This window comes from Cetorhinus maximus, chromosome 4, assembly GCF_964194155.1.
Source record: "Cetorhinus maximus chromosome 4, sCetMax3.hap1.1, whole genome shotgun sequence".
NCBI lineage: Eukaryota > Metazoa > Chordata > Chondrichthyes > Lamniformes > Cetorhinidae > Cetorhinus > Cetorhinus maximus.
The window spans coordinates 94,115,659-94,134,218 of NC_135882.1; the positions used below are offsets into that span (position 1 = coordinate 94,115,659).

General features: G+C 41.2%; 1 protein-coding gene across 4 annotated transcripts in view; it reads left to right on the plus strand.

Moving 5' to 3' along the window:
* atp6v1h (ATPase H+ transporting V1 subunit H) overlaps nt 1-18,560 on the plus strand; it is a 156,942-nt gene that overhangs the window by 127,612 nt on the left and 10,770 nt on the right. For all 4 annotated transcript variants that reach the window (XM_078540520.1, XM_078540521.1, XM_078540522.1 and 1 more), the window contains one exon: nt 887-1,000. In XM_078540520.1, the coding sequence (XP_078396646.1) occupies nt 887-1,000 (114 nt within the window). The remainder of the gene's footprint in view (nt 1-886; nt 1,001-18,560) is intronic.

An 18,560-nucleotide genomic window follows, 5' to 3' on the forward strand; every position in this document is an offset into this window, starting at 1 on the left:
AAGTTGTTGAATTTGCAAGGCTGAGTTACATGTGTATATTATACTAATAAAATGTCACATCTTCATTGAATTCAAATATACTTATTGGATTGTGACAAAGGCTTGTACCCTTGTATAAGGAAAATTCCACCTTAAGTCTGGCTCTACTATATCAATATAAATCACATTTAATTGTTAGTACAGAACTTGAGTATTGCTGAAAAAAGACATGCTGTCGATTTTTTTTTGTCTTGCACTCATTGGGACAGATTTGCAAGAATACCAATTGTATAAGAGAGTGCTGATTGGTTGTCAGGTAAGACCGAATATGTCCACGCATTGTGCCTTTTACAACTAAACAAAAGCTTGAGGGGCGCCATTCCTTGGTTTATTCCCCATGGCGATGTCTTGACCAATCTGAGTCAACCTCCTTGGTTTGAATATAAGCAAAAACTTGGCAGTTAGCTGTTCCCTGGTGCATTCTCCATGGTAATGCTTCCACCAATCAGAGCCCACTTGCCAACCAATCAGAACACTTTTCTCATTCAGGATAAATGCTTATTCCTTTGACTGTTGGTATTCTTGCAAACTGTCCTGATGAGTGCAAGATGAAAAGCTTTGACAGCATGTTCCTTTTTTTTCAGCCATACTTGTTTATAGCATAACAGTGACTGCATGGCAAAAATAATCCATTTGTTTTAAGTGCTTTGGACTTCCTGAGAAGACAAAAGGCTGTGTATAAACACACATTTGTTGCTTTTCTATACAAAGTGACCATGTCAATCTTACATATAGCTCCAAACCTCTAATAGTATTAACATTCAGACAATGAATATTTAAATAATTTGTTTACTAAAGCATTTCAAAAATAAATCATGAAATTTAATGTTCATTGTTTTATTTTCAGTGTAATTGAACAGCTTGGAGGCAAACAGCTTGTAATGAACCATATGCATCATGAAGATCAGCAAGTACGCTACAATGCTCTTTTGGCAGTTCAGAAACTGATGGTGCACAACTGGTATGTGCTATCTATATAACAATTTGGTACATGTTGCCCACTCCATTTGAAAGCCCTGTTGATATTTCCAGCAGGAAATCCCTTATTTTAATTTTCCTTACCTGTACTAGGTAATATTGTGATAGATGATTCAATATTGAATAAAAGTAGGATATGCAGAGGCTGGAAATCTGAAATAAAAACCAAAAATGCTGAAAACACTCGGAAGGTTAGGCAGCATCTGTGGAGAGAGAAACACTGAGTTAATATGTTGCATCTGTGACTTTTCATCAGAACTGGGAAAAGTTAGATGAAATCGGTTTTGAGAAAGGAGTGGGTGAGACAAGGACAAAAGGATGATCTCCAACAGGGTGTAAGACTAGAGAGATTGAATGGCACAAAAGTTCAACTTACAGGGCCAAAGGAAATGATGATAGGGCAAGAAAAGAAATACAAGATGTGCCTGCAGCTGAAATGTCTTCTCAGCCTACTACACATTTCCACTAAAGCTCAACGTAAGCTTGAGGAACGCCAACAGAGTTAGCAGCAGTGTATAGCATCTACAAGATGCGTTGCAGCAACTTACCAAGGCTCCTTTGACAGCTCCTTCCAAATGCGTGACCTCTACTAGCTAGAAGAACAAGGACAGCAGATGCATGGGAACCCCACCACCTGCAAGTTCCACTGCAAGCCACATACAATCCTGGCTTGGAACTGTATTGCCGTTCCTTCACTGTTACTGGCTCAGTTCCTGGAGCACACTCCCCAACAGTACTGTGGGTGTACTTACGGCACATGGCCTGCAGCAATTCAAGAAGGCAGCTCACCACCACCTCCTCAAGGGCAGTTAGGGATGGGCAATAAATGCTGGTCTAGCCAGTGATGCCCACACCTGCGAAAGAATAGTAGAAAAAAAACATTTATCTTCCAAGTAGGCACTTTACAGCCATCTGGACTCAACACTGGATTCAATAATTTCAGACCATAATCTCTGTCTCATTTTGTTTTCTTTTCTTTGTAAGTTTCAGTTCTTTTATTTTTGTTTGCAGTCAGCAGCACACCTACTCTAGGCACATCTTTTGTTTCTTAGTTACTTTTCTTGCCCTTTCCACATTACCTTTGACCCTGTAAGACTAACTCTTCTGTCATTCAATGTTCAATTTTGTATTGAGAAATTACACTTTGCCTGTCAAGTCACACTCTGGGTTTGACAGGGTGCTCATATCTATCTTTTTCCTGTAAATCAGTCAAAATTTGCCTGATTTTTTTCTAAGAAGCTTAAATTTCTGATGTCCTAAGCAAGATTTTAAACATAATACAAAATTCAAAAGTATTACTTCACATTGAGACAAAGTTTGACATTTGCATTGTTTTTTTCTGTCTTTTAACACCTTTAAAATTTTTACTTGAAGAACGTACCTTTTCAAAAAGCAGGGCATAGACCTGACAGAATTTAGAACAAACTAAGCTGATTAAGTTTCATTGACAGAAAAGAACAAGCACATTTGTTACAAATATGTTCTTTTGCGAAAATTTGCATGGCACATTGACAGTGATATTTGGTAATTGACAATTAAGCAGATTTTTCTTTTGGGGATGAAAGAATTATTAAACTTTATTTTATTTTGATCGTTCCATCTTTCAAATCTATCAATCAATCACAATAGATTTAAAATTGACATAAAGTTATAATTACTCATACAAGCATTATATAAGACCTAAGCAGCATTTCATGGACGATTGCCTGTATATTTTTCCAATTTGGAAAAAAGGGTGAGTCAAATACTAGTCTGAGTTCTGTGTAATGTTTACAAAGAGGCTTCTATAGGAACTTCCTACATTAACTAGTGATGAGATGTTTATTTTAAAATGTGCCTTTGAAAAAAAAGGGATCTTTTTGTTTTCAATGGAGCCAATAAATTCTCAACTATTTATTTCCATTCAGGACTTGTAGCATTTTTGACAATGCTGCCTAGGTTTCTATCTACTCTGCAAACAATTATTTATAAATCTTGTAATTCCTTTTTCTATCCTCAGCCTGAGTGGTATCTTCAATGTCCTCTGAACCTGTAGCCTAAATCCCTCTACACTTCTTTCATTTTGATACATTTCATACACCCACTTTCATTTGCATCACCTCATGCTTACTGGCTCTTAAGCTTATTCTCCCATCACATAATTGTCTCTTTCCAGCTTTCTGTTCAAGGAAACTGAAGTATTTTTCCATGCTTTAACTTTAAAAATCTTTGTCAGTAAAAGATTTTGGATAACCTCAGTTTTAAAAACCTATAACTTTCCCATTTCTTTGGCATGATTCATAAGCTTATTAAAGAAGAATACATACATTTCTGGACATCCCCAAGTTTGTCATGATCACCCTACAGTGTGATCATCCATTCTTTTGGTAATGGAGATCAGAAACTAATTTTGTAGTACCAGCCTTCATTTTTCCATGCATTGATATGAGATCTACATAGCCAAGTAAGTTAAGAGTTGAACATCTATTTAGTTGACTCTGGAAAGTCCATAGCATCACCTGAGTCTAATTACACAATATCTTACATAGTTGATTCTCAGAACACAAATATGAAATGGCAGGGCCATTTGGCTCTTCAAATATGCTGCTTCCACATACCACGTGCCATTTATTGTGGAGGGCAAGGAGAGAAATTGCTTGTGCAATGGGGTAAGGAGTGAGGGAAAGGATATAGAGAGTGCATGAAAGGGGAAGGATTCGGGAAATGTACATGTGGACAGAGGTATGGTAGAATGTGCATGTGGGAGAATGTGTGCGAACATCAGTACATAGTGGAAAAATCTTGCAACTGCACGCACTGGGTGGAATTTAACGGAGTTTGCTGGTGGCAGGCATGATGCTGAGGGGGCTGAAAATTAAATGGGAGTACTTGTGTCCGGTTCTCAGTGGCGGGAAAACTTCTGGATTTAGTTGGGGGGGAGAGGGCGAGAATCCTGCTCATTTCATCAATGACCTACCTTCCATCATAAGGTCAGAAATGGGAATGTTTGCTGATGTTTGCACAATGTTCAGCATCATTCATGACTCCTCAGATACTGAAGCAGTCCACGTCCAAATGCAGCAAGATCTGGACAATATCCAGGCTTGGGCTGAAAATGGCAAGTAACATTCACGCCACACAAGTGACAGGCAATGACCATCTCCAGCAACCATTGCCCCTTGACATTCAATGGCATTACCATCACTGAATCCCTGACTATCAACATCCTGGGGGTTACCATTGATCAGAAACATACAAAGTAGGAGTAGGCCACTCAGCTCCTTGAGCCTGCTCCCCAATTCAGTAAGATCGTGGCTGATCTGATTTTAACCTCATACTCCTGCCTACCCCCAATAACCTTTCAGCCCCTTGCTTATCAAGAATCTATCTAGCTCTGCCTTAAAGATATTCACGATAAAGATATTCTGCCTCAACCACATTTTGAGGAAGACAATTCCAAAGTGTCTCAACCACCTCTGAAAGAAAAAGATTTTCCCATCTCTGTTCTCAATGGGCGACCCCTTGTTTTGAAGCAGTGACCCAGAGTTCCAGATTCTCCCACAAGAGGAAATATCCTTTCCACATTCACCCTGTGAAGTCCCCTCAGGATTTTTTGTTTCAATCAGATCACCTCTTACTCTTCTAAACTTGCTCTTCTAAACTCTAGCGGATACAAGTCTAGCCTGTCCAGCCTTTCCTCATAAGATAACCCGCCCATTCCAGATATTAATTTAGTAAACCACCTCTGAGCTGCTTCTAATGTATTTACACCTTTCCTTAAATAAGGAGACCAATACTGTACCCAGTACTCCAGATGTGGTCTCACCAATGCCTTGTATAACTGAAGCATAACCTCCCTACTCTTGTATTCAATTCCCCTTGCAATAAAAAATAACATTGTTAGCTTTGCTAATTACTTGCTGCACCTGCATACTAACCTTTTGTGATTCATGCACTAGGACACCCAGATCCATCTGCATCTCAGAGCTCTGCAATTTCTCAGTTTAGATAATATGCTTTTTTATTCATCCTGCCAAAATGGACAACCTCATATTTTCCTATGTTATACTTCATTTGTCAGATCTTTGCCCACTCACCTAACCTATCCACATCCTTCTGTAGCCTCCTTACATCCTCTTCACAACTTACTTTCCTAGCTACCTTTGTGTCATCGGCAAATTTGCAACCATGCCATTGGTGCCTTCATCCAAATCATTTATATAAATTATAAAGAGTTGAGGCCCCAGCACTGATCCTTGTGGCACACCACTCCTCCCATCCTGCCAATCAGAAAATTAGCCATTTATGCCTACTCTGTTTCCTGTTAGCTAGCCAATCTTCTATCCATGCTAATATGTTACCCCCTACACCATGAGCTTTTATTTTCCACAATAACCTTTGATGAGGCACTTTATCAAATGCCTTCTGAAAATCTAAGTACAGTACATCCACCAGTTCCCCTTTATCCACAGCACCTGTTACTTCAAAGAACTCCAATAAATTGGTTAAACATGATTTCCCTTTCCCAAATTCATGTAACTCTGCCTGATTATCTTGAATTTAACTAAGTGCCATGTTATAACATCTTTAATAATAGCTTCTAACATCTTCCCTATGACAGATGTTAAGCTAACTGGCCTATAGTTATCTACATTCCGTCTGCCTTTCTGAATAAAAGAGTTACATTAGCTATTTTCCAACCTTCTCCAAATCGAGTGAATTTTGGAAAATTAAACCAATGCATCAACTGAACTGGTAACCACAGTATTTGCCTGGCAGACACAATAGTCAAGAGCAGTTCAGAGGCTAGGAATCCTGCGGTGAGTAACTCTCCTCCTGACTCCCCAAAGCCTGTCCACCATCTACAAGGCACAAGTCAGAAGTGTGATGGAACGCTCCCCACTTGCCTGGATGAGCACAGCTCCAACAGCACTCCAGAAACTAGACACCATCCAGGGCAAAGCAGCCCGCTTGATTGGCACCCCATCCACAAACATTCACTCCCTGCACCATCGATTGCACAATTGCGGCACTGTGCACAATCGACAAGATGCACTGCAGGAACTCACCAAGTCTCCTTAGACAGCATCTTCCAAACCCACGACCACTGCCATCTAGGTGCACAAGGGCAGCAGATGCATGGGAACACCTCCACCTGGAAGTTCTCCTCCAAGCCACACACCATGCTGACTTGGAAATATATTGCCATTCCTACACTGTCGCTAGGTCAAAATCTTGGAACTCTCTCCCTAACAGCATCGTGGATGTATCTACACCACATGGACTGCAGCGGTTCTGGAAGGCAGCTCACCACCATCACATCGAGGGCAATTAGGGATGGGCAATGGATGAATTAATAAAAAAGGTGCATGCTTGATCGCACTTAAACAGGAGAGAAGCAATGCAGGACCCCCACCAGTTCTCAAAACAGTGGTGGGGGGGGGGAACCTGTTGCACAGCCTAAGTTCCACCCACTGTCTACCAACCTTCATTGTTTTGTCACACTTCTGTGTCAACTTTATGCATTATAATTTCTTATGTTGCTTTTTGTATTGGAAACAGCCTACAAAACTTGACACTAATTACACCCTCCTGCGCTATATCTCTCAGTTTTATCATTTCATAGCCTGTATCACAGTGAAATTCCTAAGCTAGAATCAACTCTGAGTACCAAAGTAATGTAAATTTTGCTATTTAACTACAAAGAATAGAAAATCAACATATTGCATAGAAACTTTGTAACACTTTAAAATGGGGACTGAATTATTTTTATGCGGTTTGTCCCTGTACACTAACCTGAAGACTGCACTTGGTTTTAACCTCTTGCAAAAAGAAAAATATAACAATGAATAATTAGCAAGGATTTCAGAAGGGAAAATCTTGCTTGAGCAATCTCATTGGATTTTTTGAAGAGTTAACAGAGAGAATTATCAATGGTAATGCAGTAGATATAATTAATCTGGATTTTCAAAAGACCTTCAATAAGGTGCCCAATAATATACTAATGAAATAAGGTCAGAGAATGTAGAGCAAAATACTGCAGAAGCTAGAAATCTGAAATAAAAACAAAAAGCACTGGAAAAACTCAGCAGGCTGGGAAGCATCTGCGGAGAGAAGAAGAGTTAAAGTTTCAGGTCGAATGACCTTTCATTAAGGAATGCAGTGCCAAGGGACAAGTGGCAGAATGGATTGCTAGCTGGTTTCAAGGCAGAAAGTAGGAATAAGGGTAGTCATTCATAGTGGCAGAAGATGGAAAGTAATGTTTCACAAGTATCAGTGCTGGGACTTCTACAGTTCACAATTTCCATTATGCTGCGTCTCCTGACAATGTAATATGACCGCCTGTACATGGGCACTGTTCCATGCAGACGTCATTCTGCTGCGCCCAGCCTGCTAGAAAGCCTAACAGTGGAAATATATTTAATTAATATGAAAGCAAATATTGCTCTGGCCCTTCAATAGCAGCATCCCACTTTGTTATACAGCACAAGGAAGAAAAAAGGAGAGAGCGGAGTAAGAGACAGAGTGAGTTAGGGCTGTGAGACGCAGTTACACAAAGAATAAGTTCCAGAAAACCTTGTGAAGTCTTGTTTTAATGTATCAGAAATAAATACAGTATTAATCTCTCACTAGGGCAGTGCCAGCAAGTGATAAAAGTCCCATGTTTAACCCCCTCTTGCCTGTTGCAATCTCTGCAGATTTCAGATAGAATTGTTTTGAGTCTGTAAACCAGTAAACATGGAGGAACGCTAGAACTGCATGTGCGGCATTGGCAGCAAATGTCGCCTTTACATTAACGATTTAGACTTTGCAATCAAAAACACAATCTCTAAATTTATGGATGACTGAATCTGGTGGTGGGTTGGAGGGATGGGGTGGTGATAGGAAATACTGAGGAGGACTGCAACAAATTACAGGAGGGCATTAATAAACTTGCACAATGGGCAAATGAAGCCCATAGCAGATATAAATATGAGGTAGTATGTTTTGGAAGAAAGAATAGGCAGACACTTATTACTCGGAATGTGAGAGTCTAGGTGGGGTAGAGGAACAAAGTGATTTCAGAGTACGAATACACCAAACGCTAAAAGCCACAATACAAATTAGTAAGGCCATAAATAAAGCAAACCATGATCTAGGCTTTATTTCTGGTGGGATAGAATTGAAAAATAGGCGTTATGCTGAACCTGTATTAAACTTGGCTTAGACTACACCTAAGAGTACTACGTGCAGCACTGGTCACCATATTGTAAAAAGGATACAGAGGCACTGGAGAGTGTGCAAAGAAGAATTACAAGCATGATACCAGAAATGCCTCAGTATACATATCAGGAAAGGATGAACAGGCTCGGTCTCTTTGCCCTTTACAAAAAAAGAGAGGGGTAGCCTAATAGAGGTTTTTAAAATTATGAAAGGTTTTGACCGAGTGGATACAAAGAGAATGTTTCCACTTGTGGGGAAAAGCGTAGCTGGAGGCCATCAATATAAGATAGACACCAAGAAATCCAATAGGGAACTCGGAAGAAATTTCTTTGCCCAAGGAGCGGTGAGAATGTAGAACTCTCTTTACATGGAGTGGTTGAAGCATTTAAAGGGAAGTTAGACATGCACGTTAGGGAGAATAGAGTGTTACGGTAATAGATTTAAATGAGGAAAGATGGGAGGAGGCTTGAGTGAAGCATTAACTTTGCATTGGACTGGTTGGGCAGAATGGCCTGTTTCTGTGCCGTCTATCCTATGTAATCCTTGGGCAGAATATTAAGCTCGGCGGGTGCGCTGCTGACCTAGCCAGGCGTAAAATGAGGCGCAATGACATCGGGTGAGTGTCCCGACGTCATCATGCAGTCCCACGGTATTTTGTTCGGCGGGCGCACATTGGAGTTGGAAGCGCACCCACCAACAATTAAAAGGCCTTTAAGGCATTAAATGGGTAAATAAATTCAAATTTATGCTGCCCATCCAACCTAATGGCTGGTGGGCCAAGTGGCCTTTGTGCCTTTTAGGAAACCTCATCCACGGGCGGGATGAGGTTTCCTAAAGCAAATAAAAATCAAATAAAAATTTTACACTTGAATTAAAAACATGTCCCTGCTCATGTAGCAGAGTCAGATGAGGGGGACATGTTTTATGACGTTTTTATTTTCTTTATTTTTTTTTAAACAGCGCTTCATCTCCCTGAGGCAGCTCTATGCCTCAGGGAGATTATGAAGCGCTCACTTGCGCGCATGCGTGAAGTTTGCGTTTGGCCCGCTCACCCTCTTTTCCCGCCCGCACAGGCAGCATTGAACGTTTCACTGCTGCTGCCTGCCCCCACTGAGCCCGCACGCCAAGGGCAAAATTCTGCCTCTTGTGTGTAAACCATAGGAGGCGGACTAGGATATTATTAAAAAAAATCAATGTCTCTCTTTTCCATTGTAAAAATTCTTTGTGAACATGCACTCATAAGAACATAAGAAATAAGAGCAGGAGTAGACCATTTGAGCCATCGAGTCTGCTCCACCGATCAATACGATCATGGCTAATCTTGGGCTTCAACTCTATTTTCCCAGCCACTTCCCTTATCCCTTAGATTTTTGGGGTCTCAGGAAATTGCCTGTTCCAGCCTTAAATGTATTCAACGATAGCACATCCAACCCTCTGGGGCAGAGTGTTCGAAAGATTCACAACGCTTTGATTTCCCTTCATCATAGTCCTAAATGATCAGTCCCTCATCCTGAGACTGTGTCCCCGTGTTTTAGATTCCTTGACCAGCGGAAACAATCTCTCAGCATCCACCCTAACAAGCCCCTTCAGAAGCTAGAATGTTTCAATGAGATCTCTCCTCATTCCTCTATACTCGAGAGTATAGGACCAGTTTACTCAGCCTCTCATCATAGGACAACCACCTCATTCCAGGGGCCAATTTAGTGAACCTTCGCTGTACTGCCTCCAATGCAAGTATATCCTTTCTTAAATGTGGAGACCAAAACTGCATGTAGTACCCCAGATGTGGTCTCACCAAAAACCTGTACAGACTTCTTTATTCTAGTATTCCAATTCCCTTGCAATAAAGGCCAACATGCCATTTGCTTTCCTAATTGCTTGTTGCACCTGCAATGCTAACTTTCTGCATTCCTTATAAAAGCACACCCAAGTCTCTTTGAACATCAACACTTACAAGTTTCTCACTTTTTTAAAAAAAAAGTTATTCTTATGACCAAATTGAATAACTTCATGCTTCCCTATATTATACTCAGATTTGCCATCTTGTTGTCCACTCACCTAACCTGTCTATATCTCTTTGCAGCCTCTCTGTGCCCTTCCTGCAGCTTGACTTTCCATCTACCTTGGTATGGTCAGCAAACTTGGATACTTTACTCTGTCTCATCTAAATTATTAATATAGATTGTAAATAGCTGAGGCAACAGCATTGATCATTATGACACTCCACTATTCACTGCCTGCCAACTTGAAAAAACCCTGTTTATGCCCACTCTGTGTTTTCTATCCAACAATCTGTGGACATTCTCATGTTAAAATTGTCCCCACTTATGTGCTTATAATCATTTATGATGTCAATGGGTGGTGTTTTCCAGTGATCAATGACCTGTAATTGTACATGCAATTCCAGAGTATCATCGAAAAAATGCCTTAGAATCTTGAGCATACAGCTTTTGGGTTTCCAACACTGATCATGCTGTGGTGAAAGTGGCCATGGTCCATTTTTGCTCAATTTCTTAATTGCTTTTAATTGGTGAGTTAAATATATTTCTTGCAAAAAATCAACAAATTTCAATGTATTAAAAGATAGCTGAGGATGCTGTTTCAATCTGTACCTGGCTCTGTCCTGTTTCCATTGGAAGATCAAGTCACCTTCAGCCTGTACATACTGGTCTTATTTCCCATTCCTGCTCAAAAAATCACTTACCCTCAGTCTGTCCCATGGCACTTTGGTCTCCAGTGGAAATCTGGCAATCTCATAGGTACCAGTCTAAATAATAAAATGAATCTGAGGCACTTGGTCCTACTGGTGCTAACCTTTGCATCATTGTCACCTGTTCCTGCAGCATGTTGATGCTATTCCTGGGAAATTCCTGCCTTTGTAAATTTATTTTTAATTTTAATAACTACATAATATAGCCCCATGCCTGTCAGCTCTGGCAAATCTCAGCAGCTCCCACCCCACTGTTGGTATCATTAGCTCGTGGTCTGATTTGTCCTGGCTGATTTCTACCACCCCTCTCTTCCCCATTAAACATGATAGCTTCCAGTTCACAGTGCATCTGCGCTCAACTTTTTTTCATTTACAGTATGTGGGCGTTGACCAGCATGTATTGCTCACCTCTAATTCCCCTTGAGAAGGTGGTAGTGAGCTGCCTTCTTGAATCGCTGCAATCCCTATGGTGTAGGTATACGCACAGTGCTGTTTGGGAGGGAGTTCGAGGATTTTCACCCAGCGACAGTGAAGGAACGGCGATAGATTTCCAAGTCAAGATGGTGAGTGGGTTGGAGGGGAAACTTCCAGGTAGTGGTGTACCTTAAGACATAGGAGCAGAAATTAAGCCATTCGGCTCATCGAGTCTGCTCCGCCATTCAATCATGGCTGATAAGTTTCTCAGCCCCATTCTCCCGTCTTCTCCCCGTAACCTTTGATCCCCTTACCAATCAAGAACCTATCTATCTCGGTCTTAAATACACTTAATGACCTGGCCTCCACAGCCTTCTGTGGCAATGAATTCCATAGATTCACCACTCTCTGGCTAAAGAAGTTTCTGCTCATCTCTGTTCTAAAAGGTCTTCCCTTTGCTCTGAGGCTGTGCCCTCGGGTCCTAGTCTCTCCTACTAATGGAAACGTCTTCCCCACGTCCACTCTATCCAGGCCTTTCATTATTCTGTAAGTTTCAATCAGATCCCCCCTCATCCTTCTAAACTCCATCGAGTATAGACCCAGAGTCCTCAAACATTCCTCATATGTTAAGCCTTTCATTCCTGGGATCATTCTCGTGAACCTCCTCTGAACCCTCTCCAGGGCCAGCACATCCTTCCTGAGATACGGGGCCCAAAATTGCTCACAATATTCTAAATGTGGTCTGACCAGAGCCCTATAAAGCCTCAGCAGCACATCCTTGCTGTATCTGCTGCCCTTGTCTTTCAAGATGGTAGCCTAAGGAGCCTTGGCTACTTTCTGCAGTGCATCTTGTAGATGGTACACACTGCTGCCACTGCTCGTCGGTGGTGGAGAGAGTGAACGTTTGCGGGAGGGGTGCCAATCCAGCAGGTTGCTTTGTCCTGGACGGTGTCAAGTTTCTTGAGTGTTGCTGGAGCTGCACTCATCCAGGCAAGTGGGGAGTATTCCATCATACTCCTGACTTGTGCCTTGTAGATAGTGGACAGACTTTTGGGAGTGAGGAGGTGAGTTACTTGCCACAGGATTCCTAGCCTCTGGCCTGCTCTTGTAGCCACAGTATTTATATGGTTAGTCCGGTTCAGTTTCTGGTCAATGGTAACCCCAGGATGTGGATAGTAGGGGATTCAGCGATGGTAATGTCATTGAATGTCAAGGTTTGATGGTTAGATTCTCTCTTGTTGAGTTAGTAATTCCCTGCATGAGTGTTACTTGCCACTGTCAGCTTAAGCTTGGATATTGTCCGGGTTTTGCTGCATTTGGTCATGGACTACTTCAGTACCTGAGGAGTCGCGAATGGTGCTGAACACTGTGCAGTCATCAGCAAACATCCCCACTTCTTACCTTATGATGGAAGGATGGTCTTTGATGAAGCAACTGAAGATGGTTGGGCCTAGGACACTACCCTGCGGAACTGCTGCAGTGATGTCCTGGAACTGAGATGATTGACCTCCAACAATCTCAACCATCTTCCTTTGTGCTAGGTAAAACTCCAGCCAGTGGAGAGTTTTCCCCTGATTCCAATTGACTCCACTTTTGCTAGGGCTCCTTGGTGCCACAGTCGGTTAAATGCTGCCTTGATGTCAAGGACAGTACCTCTCACCTCTGGATTTCAGCTCTTTTGTCCATGTTTGAACCAAGGCTGTAATGAGGTCAGGAGCTGAGTGCCCCTGGCGGAACCCAAACTGAGTGTCAGTGAGCCGATTATTGCTAAGCAAGTGCTGCCTGATAGCACTGTTGATGACCCTTTCCATCACTTTACTGATGATGGAGTGTAGACTGATGGAGCGCTAGTTGGCCGAGTTGGACTTGTCCTGCTTTTCGTGTACAAGACATACCTGGGCAATTTTCCACATTGCTGGGGTAGCTGCCAGTGTTGTAGCTGTACTGGAACAGCTTGGCTAGGGACCTGGCAAGTTCTGGAGCACAAGTCTTCAGTACTATTGCCAGAATGTTGTCGGGTCCCATAGCCTTTGCAGTATCCAGTGTCTTCAGCCGTTTCTCAATATCGTGAATCGAATTGGCTGAAGACTGGCACCTGTGATATTGGGGACCTCCAGAGGAGGCCGAGATGGATCATCCACTCGGCACTTCTGGCTGAAGATTGTTGTGAATGCTTCAGCCTTATCTTTGCACAGATGTGCTAGGCTCCTCCACCATTGAGGATGGGATATTTGTGGAGCCTTCTCCAGTGAGTTGTTTAATTGTCCACCACCATTCTGAACTGGATGTGGCAGGACTGCAAAGCTTCGATCTGATCCATTGCTTGTGGAATCGCTTAGGTCTGTGTCTTGATTGCTGCTTCCACTTTTTGGCACACAAGTAATCCTGTGTTGTAGCTTCACCAGGTTGACACCTCATTTTTAGGAATATCTGGTGCTGCTCCTGGCATGCCCTCCTGCAGTCTTCATTGAACAGGGTTGATCCACTGTCTTGGTGGTAATGGTAGAGTGGGGGTATGCAGGGCCATGAGGTTATAGATTGTGGTTGAGTACAATTCTGCTGCTGATGGCCCGCACCACCTCATAGATGCCCAGTCTTGAGTTGCTAGATCTGTTCGAAATCTATGCTAGTTTGCACGACTGTGCGGTGGTCACTCCTACCAATACTGCCATGGACGGATGCATCTGCAGCAGACCGGTTAGTGAGGTTAAGGTCAAGTATGTTTTTCCCTCTTGTTGGTTCCCTCACTACCTGCCGTAGACCCAGTCTAGCAACCATGTCCTTTAGCACTCTGCCAGCTCGGTCTGTGGTGGTGCTACCTAGCCACTCTTGGTGATGGACATTGACATCCCCCACAGAGAGTACGTTCTGCACCCTTGCCACCCTCCAAGTGGTGTTCAATGTGGAGGAGCACTGATTCATCAGCTGAGGGAGGACGGTACGTGGTAATCTGCCAGGAGGTTCCCTTGCCCATGTTTGAACTGATGACATGAGACTTTATGGGGTCCAGAATCGATGTTGAAGACTCTCAGGGCAACTTCCTCCCTACTGTATACCACTGTGCTGCCACCTCTGCAGGGTCTGAACTGCCAGTGGGACAGGGCATACCCAGAGATGTTAGGGTGGTGTCTGGGACATGATCTGAGGTAGAATTCCATGAGTATGACTGTCAGGCTGTTGCTTGACTAGCCTGAGATACAGCTCTTCCAATTTTTGCTCAAGCCTCCAGATGTTAGTAAGGAGGACTTTGCAGGGTCGACAGGGCTGAGTGTGCCATTGTCATTCCCGGTGTCTAGGTCGATACAGGTTGGTCCACTGGTTCCATTGCTTTTAGACTTTTTCGCAGTTGATACAACTGAGTGGCTTGCAAGGCCATTTCAGAGGGTAGTTAAGAGTCAACCACATTGCTCTGGAGTCATATGTGAGCCAGACCAGGTAAGGGCGGCAGATTTTCTTTCCTAAAGGGCATTGGTGAACCAGATGGGTTTTTACAACATGGTCATCATTAGACTTTTAATTCCAGATTTTAAAAAATCTTTTTCAAATTCGGACCCGGGTCCCCAGAGCATTACTCTGGACCTCTGGATTACTAGTCCAGCGACAATACCATTATGCCACCACCTCTTACATCAAAGTATAAAGATTCATATACTAATTAACATGAGTGTAGATACGCTTTGACAGTATTTATGTCACTTGTGAACAATAGCCTTCATGCCTGGTCAGAAAGAAAATGCCTTGGTGTATGGTGCAGACAGAATTTTGTTTTGAAGATTGCATCTTGACTTATGTTGTGGATGTTGTCAATTTATCTAATTCTTGAGTTAAATTCGGACAGAGTATGTTTATTGCACATTTTAGAGGGTAGGTATTGCTCAGATTTTATAATTTGAAATGTTTATGCAAATCTTCATACCTAAGTGGATAATTTCACATTTCTCCATTATACTTCATCTGCCACAGTCTTGCCTAATGATTTAACTGGTCTATCTCCTTTTGTCACCTTTTTTCATTCTCCTCAGAGCTTACTTTCCAACCGATCTTTGTATCATCAGCAAACTTGAATAAATAAATAAACTTGGTCCCCTCATCTAAGTCATCGATATAGATTATAAATAGGTGAGGCCCAAGCACTGATGCACTTGCCTAGTTACAACCTGCCAACCCGAAAAATCCCCATATATTCCTAGTATATTTTCTTTTCGTTAAGCAATCCTCAATCCATGCTAATATTTTATTCCCAATCCTGCTTCTTTTGTGGTACTTCATCAAAAGCTTTCTGGAAATCCAAATATACCACATTCATTGGTTTTCCCCTTATTTGCCCTAATCTCTCATAATTTGATACTTGGAGCTGTTAACATTCTGTTGAACGTGCGCTGCTTTCCTTCCAAGGCCAGTATATCCTTTATTGGTGTCCAGAATATTTCAGTTCCTTTTTCATGAGTGCTAAATTTTGTTCCATTTTGAAGCATTCAAATTTTTTTGTTACATTATGTAACAGAAAAACATTAAATTAAGAAGTATTAAGATATGCAAATCGTGCTAGCATAAGGCTTTTAAAAGATCAGTGTTTTGAATAATTTTTGGAAATCATTATTAATTGTGAAGTTGATCACGGCTGAGTTCAAATTTTATTTGAAATCAAAATCTTAAATTGGATAATAAATTATTAATGATATCAGTTGGAAGTTTTGTGTCTGGGGAGAGTGGAAACAAAGAAGAAAGTGGCTGAAACTGTACTTGGATTAGCAGTCCCAGCCCACTGACAGTTCCCAATAAGATTGTTCCTCTTGATCTCAGATAGCTATCTATGTTCAGTATATGGCACCAACTGTTTGCCATCACTGCAGTTGTTGATTACAAAGGTGCCACTAATAGCAAGTTGAACAGGTCAGCTATTTCTGGCAGTTGAAGTATGATTATCTACCATTTAAGTCCTAACTCTCCCACTTTAATATGATCTAATTTAAAACAAACAATTGAGATGACACATTCTGTTTCCAATTTAAGATGAGTGTCTTTATGGCCCAATTAACTTGCCCTTCTTCAGGGCTCACCCTATTCCAGGGCTTTAATCTCAACAGTTGACAGATAATTTGGTTGTCAGTGGAAGCTTCTGAATCCGTCTCTGTATTTGCTGAACAGAATTATCCTGTGTTATTTTGTGTCTTCACTATTTCATACCATCATTTGTTATACCGGCAACCACATATAGCAGGCAAACCGCATTAACACAAAGCACTCAATATAAGCAGTGGATACTATATTGTAATTAATGGAACCGCTATTATGAAAAGTAATGCCAAGATACTTTAACTGCTGTTTGACATTTCCTGTCATGTGTAAGCTGATTCCATCTTTAAAAATAAAATAAATTTATTTCAACATGGTAAGCTTTATATTCGCATAACTTGGATGAAATACATTTGAATTGCTCTCAGTAACTGGGGTGGTGATTCATTGTCTGAGCTGATGTGGATCTGAATCCTTGATACAGATGTGGGTTTATGGCAGATGCACTGTGTTTCACTTGTATTTTTTGATTTAATTTCATCACTGTTTTCAACTTGTTTTGCTGTCTTTAATTTCTTTATTTTGTCACACTTTAGGTTGTATGGACCTCTTCTGTGTCAGTTCATTGCTCCACATGGTCTATCCACAATCCTTTTATCATTTCTATATGTATGCATCATCTAACAAATTTATGTTAAACGCTTTGCAGTCATTAGAGCCTAAGGTTTTTCCCTATTATATCTGTTGATACACTCGTTCCCCTTTTTTTCTTCATTTATTCTAACATGGCTAAGATGTCTGTTTATCTTTATCTTCAGTTCTGATGAAGGGTACACAGCTGAAACATCATAACCTATCTTCTTACTTTACAGAAATTTGGTCTTTGGTTTTGTATTCTGTTAAAAAGTCCAATGTTAATTTTTGCAATGGGAACTGCAATGTGAACTTGATATGTTGTAACTCCACCTTAACAGTTGTGATGCTACTGCATCTCCACTGGTTGGAGGGACAATTGCAGCATGACACAATTTCATAGGCAGTTTCCAATATAAATCTCGATACAAGAGCTTATGTAATGGAAAGATTTGAAAACGTGTGCCTAGCTATTCATTTTTAATATTATATAAATGTTGTAAAAATAACTCAAAGGTTTGGAGCAAGGGGAATGAAAAGGTCCACATGGCTTCAGTATGAATGGTATATTTTTGTGTCAGCCGCAGTAGGTAATGCATAGTAGGAGCAAATTTGCTATATTACAGCATGGTCAAATTGATGTCATGTTTAGGCTGCTGCAGCACCAGAGTGAACATCAGAAATTGCTTTCCAGGTGTCACACTATTTGTAGCAGTGCTGTTGGAGATCTACTAATAAATACATTTTCCACAAAGGTTATTCCTATATGGGGTTTGAGTCTAGTTTTGAGTTATAAATGTTGATCCTTTTGAATATGTAGATTCTCGTGAGCTGAAGTTGATTTCATGCAGCATGTGGTGTTCGTAAACTTATCTCATTTTTTTGCATACAGTTGGGCACCTTGTAAGCTAGACTCTTTTATGCAAGTTTGCTTTCATCATTTTAGGAAATGACAGCTGACAAAGTTTCACCCATCATCCTTACTAACATGGCAATTGACCGTCTGGTCAACCCCACCTAGATGAGGTGCAGTCATGTGCACCACTACCCACCCTCACCCCTATCATGCAGTCCAATTACAATCATGCTACTTGTCCAACCTTAATGTATAAACTGTGTCCTGGCTTCTCTGGATGTGAAACTTTGTGTGTATTCCTGAATGGTTATAAAAGTGCCTGCGATTTCCCAAACCTAAGTTGCACGTTTCCACATTGTAGGGTGTGTGCCACAAAGCCCAGTTTACTAACTACCTAAATTCCCTTAACCTTTCTGATGTCAAATGTGGAAAAGCTCATGGAATTTGAGATAGAAGTAGGGAATATTTAGAAATGTGTGGGTTAATCAAGACTCTATGGATTTGTTAAAAGTAAACCATATTTAACAAATTTAATACGAGTTTTTGTTAGTGATCAACTGAATAGGTAAAAGAAATGCCAGTAGACATAGTGCATATGATTCTTCAGAAGGCCTTCAATAAGGGCTCCGACAAGAGAGTTACTGGAAAAATTCAGGCATGTAATGTAAGGAAAGATAGAAAATTCATTGATAGACAAGAAACAGATTTGGGAGAAATGCTTAGATTGGAAAA